Source organism: Calidris pugnax, unplaced genomic scaffold (assembly GCF_001431845.1).
Source record: "Calidris pugnax isolate Ruff unplaced genomic scaffold, ASM143184v1 scaffold173, whole genome shotgun sequence".
NCBI classification, from domain to species: Eukaryota; Metazoa; Chordata; class Aves; order Charadriiformes; family Scolopacidae; genus Calidris; species Calidris pugnax.
This window is the reverse complement of record NW_015090917.1, coordinates 433,661-444,487: the sequence shown is the minus strand read 5'-3', so window position 1 is coordinate 444,487 and position 10,827 is coordinate 433,661. Positions and strand designations below refer to the sequence as shown.

General features: G+C 55.8%; 1 protein-coding gene across 1 annotated transcript in view; it reads left to right on the top strand.

The window, feature by feature from the left end:
- FBN3 (fibrillin 3) overlaps positions 1-10,827 on the top strand; it is a 150,774-nt gene that overhangs the window by 108,002 nt on the left and 31,945 nt on the right. Inside the window, 6 exon segments of the mRNA XM_014949684.1 lie at positions 5,496-5,564; positions 5,844-5,969; positions 6,917-7,042; positions 8,413-8,562; positions 9,226-9,297; positions 10,371-10,496. Of these exon segments, the coding sequence (XP_014805170.1) occupies positions 5,496-5,564; positions 5,844-5,969; positions 6,917-7,042; positions 8,413-8,562; positions 9,226-9,297; positions 10,371-10,496 (669 nt within the window).

Sequence of the window (10,827 nt, the reverse complement as noted above, 5' to 3'; positions counted from 1 at the left end):
GAGGTGAGCATGGCTGAATGTCATTGTCAGCTTGGCGATGTGGCCGCGTGGTGTTGTGTTGGGGCATGGTGTGGTGGGTACGGAGGGATACACACGTGTGGGAGGTGTGTGGTGTGTATGAAGGGATGTAGGGCTGTACAGATACGTGTGTCTGAACTGGGAGGTGCTAGCAATGTGTGTGTGAAAGTGTCTGGCTGCCACACTGTCTGTCAGCACTGCCAGGGGACTGTCTCGTGGCCACAGGGGCTCACAGAGATGTGTTAGAGCCTCACAAGTGCTCCAGGTGCCCAGAGGTTGCCATCTCCTGGGCAATTTGTGTGCCCCCTGGGACCCTACACTGCCTGCCCAGGCTTAGAGGAAGGGCAAGAGGCAAAACACTGACGAGAGCGTTCTCATTGTGCAGACCTGGATGAGTGTGCAACTGAAGAACACAAATGCAACCTGAATGCCAACTGTGTCAACACCCCGGGCTCCTACCGCTGTGCCTGCCGAGAAGGTTTCAACGGGGATGGCTTCTCCTGTTCAGGTGAGGCCTGTAGACTCAACCAACACCCTGCTGGGACATAGGGTCACCTCCTCTTAATCACCAGCCTGGCTCAGCACCTGGAAGCCCATGGCTGGGGTTCCCCAAACTAGATGTCCCTCCAAACTGCCCTCCAAACCCTCAGCAGGGATCCACCTTCTTCTCAGCAGGTGTTTGGGGGGAGATCAAGGTAAAGAGAAGTACTGCAGTCCCTTCCTCACCCCTCAGCAGAGGGGTGGGAACAAGCTGGTGGGAATTTTCTGGGCAAGCTGAGGGAAGCTCCCATCTTCGGGTGGACACCATGTCCTTCTCATGCTTGACTCTCTAGATGTGGATGAGTGTGCAGACAATGTGAACCTGTGCGAGAATGGACAGTGTCTCAACGCACCTGGGGGTTACCGCTGCGAGTGCGAGATGGGCTTCAACCCCACGGAGGACAGCAAGGCCTGCCAGGGTGAGTGCCCAGAGCTTTGACTGCTGCTCCAGGAGATCCAGTGTCCACCTCCTTTTGGTCCTGGGTCTCTCCACTGCACTGTCACCACCCGATCCATTACTAAGCAAGACCCACCATCAGCTGGTGGTGCAAAGCTCCTGAGGTGCTTACAGGAGTTGGTCCCCATCCTGCAGGATCCTGAGTACTCAGCTGTTCCTGTTTTGCAGACATTGATGAATGCACCTTCCAGAATATCTGTGTCTTTGGGACCTGCCAGAACTTGCCCGGGATGTTTCGCTGCGCCTGTGATGATGGCTATGAACTGGACAGGAGTGGAGGCAACTGCACAGGTAGAGGACTTTCATGGGGTTGTGGGATGAGGATCACTGCTATGGGATCTGCTGGTGTGAGCTTGCCCCAACTATGACATGCCCAACCATGGCACGAGCAGCCTAAAGCTGGTTTAGTGTCCCTGGGTGATGTCTCTTTGCCCTTGGCAAGACCTCGATGCTGCTGGAAGGTGGGCCTTCAGTGGGTAGGAGGGAAATCTTGGTGTGGTTCTGCTCCTTTCTTCTGACTCTGGGCAGGGTGGTGTGAGGTAGGACAAGGCAAGGTCTGTTTCTGGACTGGCTTTGGCCACCATCACAAGAAGAGCCTTAGAAACACCACGGTGGTGGGGATACACCCCAAACACACAATGGGCTCAGGCCACCATCACAAGAAGAGCCTTAGAAACACCGTGGTGGTGGGGATACACCCTGAACACACAGTGCGGAGCTCAGGGCTGGGGCTGTGGTTTCTGTGGCAGTCTCCATCTTTCTTTTCAGCCTTCATCTTTCCATCTTTTCAGACATCAATGAATGTGCAGACCCCGTGAACTGTATCAATGGCCTGTGTGTCAATACCCCTGGCAGCTACCTCTGCAACTGCCCACAGGACTTCGAGCTGAACCCCACTGGCGTGGGCTGTGTGGGTGAGTGTGGACCTGTGTGGAGAGCACACCTTCCATCCAAGAGCTTGGTTGACCTTCTTGTTGATCCATCCAAGAACTTGGTTGACCTTCTTGTTGGTCCCGTGTAGCTGGAACTGGCCACTACCAGAGACTGAGGGGACTGACCACAGTCTGCCCTGAAAATACCTGGCTGTCCATGGTGGACTTAACCCTGCAGAAGCTGTAGAAGAGTCCCTACCTCCTGTTGAGCCTGGCCCACTTTGTGCCACCAGTGTGGGTGCTCTCCTGGTGGAAGCAGTGTTATTCCTGGAAACCTCTGGAGCTATTCTTAGGTCTTTGTTTCTTGAAAAGCCCTGGGTTAGGTAGCATTATTTGGGTCATGCTCCCCAGCCAGACTGAAGACAGGCCACTGTGCTATGACCTCAGAATGACATATCGTGGCTTTTACCAGACAAGCTGGGCACACTTTATTCTTGAAGGGCTCCCAAAGCCATGAGCTGCAAGGAGAGCCTGAACATGGTTTCCTACAACACAGGTAGCTGGCAGTGTGGGCTTCTGGGGCAGGACCAGGCCCTTGTCCCTCTCTCTGTTCCTGAGGCCATACTCCTGTTCATTCCTCCTGTGCACCAAGTCTTTTCTGGACAGGTTTTACTCATCGATTGCTGTCTTTGGGCAGATACCCGTGTTGGAAACTGCTTTCTGGACACCCAGGATCGAGGAGATGGGGGCATCTCCTGCAGCGCAGAAATCGGAGTTGGGGTCACCCGGGCATCCTGCTGCTGCTCACTGGGTCGTGCATGGGGCAACCCCTGTGAGCTGTGTCCTCCAGCCAACACGAGTGAGTTGGGAAAATGTCTGGGGTGAACTTGGGCATGGGCCAAATGAGGGGAGAGAGTCAGGGGACTTCCCTGCAGCTTCTCAACTCAGGCTGGGGGTCCTGGGTCCAGCATCAGGGTCCTGGGTACAAGATCAAGGTCCTGGAGCAAGGGAAGCTGAGGGAGAAGAAGGCAACCCTGTTGTGTCAGTGCAGGATGACCAGGGCAGGGGAGAGCTGAATGTCCTTCTCATGCTTGACTCTCTAGATGTGGATGAGTGTGCAGACAATGTGAACCTGTGCGAGAATGGACAGTGTCTCAACGCACCTGGGGGTTACCGCTGCGAGTGCGAGATGGGTTTCAACCCCACGGAGGACAGCAAGGCCTGCCAGGGTGAGTGCCCAGAGCTTTGACTGCTGCTCCAGGAGATCCAGTGTCCACCTCCTTTTGGTCCTGGGTCTCTCCACTGCACTGTCACCACCCGATCCATTACTAAGCAAGACCCACCATCAGCTGGTGGTGCAAAGCTCCTGAGGTGCTTACAGGAGTTGGTCCCCATCCTGCAGGATCCTGAGTACTCAGCTGTTCCTGTTTTGCAGACATTGATGAATGCACCTTCCAGAATATCTGTGTCTTTGGGACCTGCCAGAACTTGCCCGGGATGTTTCGCTGCGCCTGTGATGATGGCTATGAACTGGACAGGAGTGGAGGCAACTGCACAGGTAGAGGACTTTCATGGGGTTGTGGGATGAGGATCACTGCTATGGGATCTGCTGGTGTGAGCTTGCCCCAACCATGACATGCCCAACCATGGCACGAGCAGCCTAAAGCTGGTTTAGTGTCCCTGGGTGATGTCTCTTTGCCCTTGGCAAGACCTCGATGCTGCTGGAAGGTGGGCCTTCAGTGGGTAGGAGGGAAATCTTGGTGTGGTTCTGCTCCTTTCTTCTGACTCTGGGCAGGGTGGTGTGAGGTAGGACAAGGCAAGGTCTGTTTCTGGACTGGCTTTGGCCACCATCACAAGAAGAGCCTTAGAAACACCACGGTGGTGGGGATACACCCCAAACACACAATGGGCTCAGGGCTCAGGGCTGGGGCTGTGGTTTCTGTGGCAGTCTCCATCTTTCTTTTCAGCCTTCATCTTTCCATCTTTTCAGACATCAATGAATGTGCAGACCCCGTGAACTGTATCAATGGCCTGTGTGTCAATACCCCTGGCAGCTACCTCTGCAACTGCCCACAGGACTTCGAGCTGAACCCCACTGGCGTGGGCTGTGTGGGTGAGTGTGGACCTGTGTGGAGAGCACACCTTCCATCCAAGAGCTTGGTTGACCTTCTTGTTGATCCATCCAAGAACTTGGTTGACCTTCTTGTTGGTCCCGTGTAGCTGGAACTGGCCACTACCAGAGACTGAGGGGACTGACCACAGTCTGCCCTGAAAATACCTGGCTGTCCATGGTGGACTTAACCCTGCAGAAGCTGTAGAAGAGTCCCTACCTCCTGTTGAGCCTGGCCCACTTTGTGCCACCAGTGTGGGTGCTCTCCTGGTGGAAGCAGTGTTATTCCTGGAAACCTCTGGAGCTATTCTTAGGTCTTTGTTTCTTGAAAAGCCCTGGATTAGGTATCATTATTTGGGTCATGCTCCCCAGCCAGACTGAAGACAGGCCACTGTGCTATGACCTCAGAATGACATATCGTGGCTTTTACCAGACAAGCTGGGCACACTTTATTCTTGAAGGGCTCCCAAAGCCATGAGCTGCAAGGAGAGCCTGAACATGGTTTCCTACAACACAGGTAGCTGGCAGTGTGGGCTTCTGGGGCAGGACCAGGCCCTTGTTCCTCTCTCTGTTCCTGAGGCCATACTCCTGTTCATTCCTCCTGTGCACCAAGTCTTTTCTGGACAGGTTTTACTCATCGATTGCTGTCTTTGGGCAGATACCCGTGTTGGAAACTGCTTCCTGGACACCCAGGATCGAGGAGATGGGGGCATCTCCTGCAGCGCAGAAATCGGAGTTGGGGTCACCCGGGCATCCTGCTGCTGCTCACTGGGTCGTGCATGGGGCAACCCCTGTGAGCTGTGTCCTCCAGCCAACACGAGTGAGTTGGGAAAATGTCTGGGGTGAACTTGGGCATGGGCCAGATGAGGGGAGAGAGTCAGGGGCACTTCCCTGCAGCTTCTCAACTCAGGCTGGGGGTCCTGGGTCCAGCATCAGGGTCCTGGGTACAGGATCAAGGTCCTGGAGCAAGGGAAGCTGAGGGAGAAGAAGGCAACCCTGTTGTGTCAGTGTATGATGACCAGGGCAGGGGAGAGCAGGGGAGACTGATTGTGGCTTGGGGGTTCCAAGTTGGGATCCTTTGTTCCTGGTCACAGTAGGCTGGGGGAAGGCAGTGGATGTGGAATAATCCCAATGAAGGGTGGGCAGGCAGAGACGGGGTGGCTAAGTTTGCTTGGCATGTGATGGGAGTCAGGCTGCTCCATCTGGACCACGGGGAGACTGATTGTGGCTTGGGGGTTCCAAGTTGGGATCCTTTGTTCCTGGTCACAGTAGGCTGGGGGAGGGCAGTGGGATGTGGAATAATCCCAATCAAGGGTGGGCAGGCAGAAATGGGGTGGCTAAGTTTGTTTGACATGTGATGGGAGTCAGGCCGCTCCATCTGGAGTGTTGCCACCATCCTCATGGCCTGTTTCTCCTGGGTTTCTCCTGGTTCTCCCTACCCCTCCCATTTCATGGGATCCTCCTAGCTGAGGATCCCCCTGACTGACTTTTTCCACAGCCGAGTACAAGACCTTGTGCCCTGGAGGAGAAGGTTTCCGTCCCAATCCCATCACTGTCATCCTGGAAGGTAAGCCTGGAGGGTCCCCATGTCCCCTCACCAGGAACCTGGGTGCTTGGGGGACCCAGCCCCGTGTGGGCACTGTCTGCTGTGGCACTGGGCTGGCTGGAAGCCCACCAAATGATGGTGTGCTCTCCTTGGACGTGCTCTGGCCACCTAGATGAGCTACTTGGTAGCCAGCAAGGGCTGGATGTGGTGGGATGAACCCACTGGTGATCCTGGGGTGGAGGCACTGCCTGGTCTGGTCTGGTGGGCAGTGAACACCCCCTGGCTGCTCTCCCTCCACAGATATCGACGAGTGCCAGGAGCTGCCGGGCCTCTGCCAGGGAGGCAACTGTGTGAACACTTTTGGCAGCTTCCAGTGTGAGTGCCCCCTTGGCTACTACCTCAACGAGGACACGCGCATCTGCGAAGGTAACTACACTGTGGGGCCTGTGCTCGTCTGTGTGCCTGGGGTGTATGGCACACATGTGTGTGCAACAGTCATATGTGTTCCTGGGCTGCCCTAGGAGCAGTTGGCAGAATTCCTCCCCCTTTCTCTTCCAGCCTTCCCATCTTTATCACAAACCCTGTCCCCTTTCCCAGTGCTGGGCCAGCCTGGTCCCCGTGCCAGGCTCTCCTGGCCTGAGTGACACAGGACTAAGTTGTCTTCTAATGCTGGGGAAAACAGCACTTTTAGAAGACTCTAGTGTCTGAATTCGTGAAAATATTTACTTTATAGCCAGCCAGGCTCTGTGGGATTCAAGGTCTCAGTGTTTTTGAGCCTTGCCAGGTGCAGGGATGAGGAGGAGCGAGACCCGGGCATTTGACCCAGGCTGCCAACGGGATTATTTGATACCATGAATGTGACATTTGATATAAATTAGAAAGATTTGCTGTGTAGTTCTCTCTCCCTTGATGGTGGCTGGTCCAGAGACCTACTTGCCCTGGTGCCAGACCCCTGAGCCCTTCCTTTCCTCCTAAAGCCACAGTGTTCTCACTGTCCCGCATTTGCTGTCCCTGCTGGGAGTGTCGAGCTTCCTACAATAGAATTGGCTGAATATAATCCTTCTATATCTTATATTAGTATCGGGATTAATAATGGTTCTTTGGTATTATTGCTAATTATTTAGTCTTACCCTATTAAATCTATTTATATGTCAACCCTCATGTTTCCTTGCTTTCCCCAATTCCCCTTTCCAGGTGGGGACGAGTCATCAGGTGATAGAATAATTGTCTAAACGACAATAAACTGTTATGGGTTTTCTCAAACCGTATCACAGGCTCATCCAAACCTGGTGCCAAACCTTCCCCCAACCCCGTGTCAGGCCCTTCTCTCCCTGTGCCCACCACTTTGACTTCACGTCTCCTTTATTTGGCAGATATTGATGAGTGCTCTGCCCACATTGGGATCTGTGGCCCTGGGACCTGCTACAACACCCTGGGCAACTACACCTGCGTCTGCCCCCCCGAGTACATGCAAGTCAACGGAGGAAACAACTGCATGGGTACGGCGTGGTCCCAGCCTGAGGGAAGGGGTCTGGCCATGCCCTGCCTGTGCCCGGCCCCTGGGCTGTGCTTTGGGCAACGTGGCTGAGGGGATGGAGCAGAAATGATGGGAGCCAAGGCTGGGATTTGGGACCTCTGAGTCCACCAGTGCCTCACCACATCCCTACGCCACGCACGTTGCCTGTGCCAGTGTGGCTAACTCTTGCCTGCCAGCAGTTATAAGGAGAGCAGCTGGCATAGGGTGGTGGGAGACCCAGGAGAGCATCGTCTCTGCCTGCTATGGGGCAGGACCCAAGGCTCTCACTGGGGAAGGGTTTCACCTCACCACTGCAGCCACTTTGGGGTCCCCTGCGTGTCACCTGCAGTCCCTGAGCACCAGGACAGGGCAGTCTGGCATATCCCCAGCAATGAGCGCCCTGGGTCTGGTAGCACCATTCCCAGGGCTGGTGGTAGCTCCCATTCTTCCCAGGGCTGGTGGTAGCTCCCATTCTTCCCAGGGCTGGTGGTAGCTCCCATTCCTGGGTCTGGTGGCAGCTCCCATTCCCGGGGCTGGTGGTAGCTCCCATTCCCGGGGCTGGTGGTAACTCCCATTCCCAGGGCTGGTGGTAGCTCCCATTCCCAGGGCTGGTGGTAGCTCCCATTCCCAGGGCTGGTGGTAGCTCCCATTCCCAGGGCTGGTGGCAGCTCCCATTCCCAGGGCTGGTGGCAGCTCCCATTCCCAGGGCTGGTGGCAGCTCCCATTCCCAGGGCTGGTGGCAGCTCCCATTCCCAGGGCTGGTGGTAGCTCCCATTCCCAGGGCTGGTGGTAGCTCCCATTCCCAGGGCTGGTGGCAGCTCCCATTCCCAGGGCTGGTGGCAGCTCCCATTCCCAGGGCTGGTGGCAGCTCCCATTCCCAGGGCTGGTGGTAGCTCCCATTCCCAGGGCTGGTGGTAGCTCCCATTCCTGTGTCTGGTAGCATCCATTCCCGGGGCTGGTGGTAGCACCATTCCCAGGACTGGTGGTATCTCCCATTCCCAGGGCTGGTAGCGCCATTCCCGGGGCTGGTGGTAGCTCCCATTCCCGGGGCTGGTGGTATCTCCCATTCCCAGGGCTGGTGGTATCTCCCATTCCCAGGACTGGTGGTATCTCCCATTCCCAGGGCTGGTAGCACCATTCCCAGGGCTGGTGGTAGCTCCCATTCCCGGGGCTGGTGGTAGCACCATTCCCAGGGCTGGTGGTATCTCCCATTCCCAGGACTGGTGGTATCTCCCATTCCCAGGGCTGGTGGTAGCACCATTCCTGGGGCTGGTGGTAGCTCCCATTTCCAGTGTTGGTAGCACCATTCCCAGGGCTGGCATGAGCGAGACACTATCTGTGCTGCCTTTGCAGACATGAGGAAGAGCGTGTGCTATCGCAACTACAACGACACCTGCGAGAACGAGCTCTCCTTCAACATGACCAAGAAGATGTGCTGCTGCTCCTACAACATCGGCAAGGCCTGGAACAAGCCATGCGAGCCCTGCCCCACACCAGCCAGCCGTAAGTCAACCTTCTTGGAAGGGCACCTTCATACCATGGCTGCCCCCTCACTTTTCCAGCAATTTTGTACACTTTGAGGCACAGCACTAGGAAAATAGAGGGGGACAGGAGAGAGCATCATGTCTGGTGGCAGCACTTGTGGGTGAGCGCTGTGGGGATGCTGGAAGGACATTGGGGACCAGGATGGTATCTATGGAGAGGAGATGATGTGTCAGCTGGATGTGGGTGATGGGGTTGCAGTGGGGAGTGCTGGCTGTCATAGCATGGAGGGGTGAGTCTGTACCTGCATGCAAGACACGCAAATGCCATGTGTGTGCATGTCATTGTGTGCATGTGCCCTGCAGTGCACGCGTGTCTAAGCCCTTTGCCTGGTGCCATACGTGTTCTTGGGGTTCCTCATATGCTGGCCCATGCCATGCCCCGCTAAGCACCATGCCAATCCCCTCCTGCCTGTCAGGCCCCCCCTCCACTCATTCCAGCCAAAGCTGGTCCCTGTCCCCGCTTGGGGTTCCTCATGTGCTGGCCCATGCCATGCCCCGCTAAGCACCATGCCAATCCCCTTCTGCCTGTCAGACCCCCCCCTCCACTCACTCCAGCCAAAGATGGTCCCTGTCCCCCTGGTTCCTGCCAGTCATGACCATGACCTTGGTGTTCCCCTTGCAGCCGAGTACCAGATCCTGTGTGGGAACCAGGCCCCTGGGTTCATCATTGACATCCACACAGGGAAGCCCATCGGTGAGTAGATCCCCCATGCCCTGTGGACCCACATCTGCTCTCTGCCCCTCTGCATCCTTCCCACGGTGCCTGTGAGCTTGTCCCCTTCCCCTCCTTCAGTAAATTAAGCCCTTGAGCAGAGAAGAAACAAGGAAAAGAGGTGGCAGACATGGCTGGAAGCAGCTGGCCGAGCCTTCAAGCCTAGGTCCTGAGTGGCTGGTGCCCAGACCTTCCCTCATCTGCAATTGTGCCTCGGTCGCTGTCCCACCTGGAGAGAGAGAGGTGGCCAGTGACCACAGAAAGTGGCCGTTGGCCAGGTAGAGACCTGTGATAGTCCTGGCCCTCATGGTGCCAGCAGCACTGGCCCTACAGCAGCAGGGCACCGCTGAGAGCCAAGGTTTCAGGTTTGTGTTTTGGTAGATAGAAAGCCAGAGGAGCTGGTGAAAGTCCTGAGATTTGTGGGCTGTCTACAGATGCCTTGCAGTCTTGGAAGATGGACTTGTTGGTAGTTTGTGAGACAGAGATTAGTTCATCATTATCTTATCCCCCCAGCCAGGGCACTGAGGAGGAGGATGATGGGTTCATCTTCTGCTCCCAGGAAGTGCAGGGCTGGTGGTGGATAGTGCTGGGCACAGCGACAGGGTTAGGGACCCTGGGGCCATTTCAATATTGCAGTAGCCCCCTGGACTTCCCGTTTGCAGCCTGGTCCCCAAGCCTGAGCAGGTGTCTGTGGCACTGGAGGGACACACCTGGAAGAAACAAGGTGGATGTCCTGGGTGGGATCCCTTCCAATGCACGCTGTGCAGGCTCTCCCAGAGATCCCATGGCTCCTACAGCTTGGAGTCTTGTGTGGCTCTGCTTGGGGAATGGCTCCTACAGCTTGGAGTCTTGTGTGGCTCTGCTGGGGACCCAGACCTCTGCAGAGTGGCCCCGGCATGATCTGCAGGGTCCAGTTTCAATCCTCCAAGAGCTGGTCCACTATTTATCTGGTGGTCTTTTTAGCATGACCAAGGGTGGCAGTCTCCCAGTGCTGGGGGATGCCCTCCTCCCTGTTTGCCTTCCCGGGATGCTGAGAGGTGGTTGTCTGTGTGCAGATATCGACGAGTGCAGTGAGATCCCTGCCATCTGCACCAACGGTGTCTGCATCAACCAGATTGGCAGCTTCAGGTGCGAGTGTCCCATTGGATTCAGTTACAACAACATCCTGCTCATCTGTGAAGGTAAAGGGGCAGCCAGGACATGGCTGCTGAGGGTGCCTGGGAGGGTGAGGGCTCCCAGCAAGACAGTCCAACCATTTGTGGTTGGACTCGATGATCTCAGAGGTCCCTTCCAACCACTAAGATTCTGTGATTAGCATCTCCCCAGCTCATGGGGCACCAAGATGAGGGCTGGGGCCATCAACATAGCCTACATGTTCTCACCCTTCTTGAGATCTTCATTTTCGGCATCAATGGTTGGAGAAAAAACGCCCATTTTCCTTCACATTCCTCTCTGCCTTTCCCCCTCCTCTGTTTTGGGGTGGTTTCTTTCTTTAGCAAAACTTTGCAGATG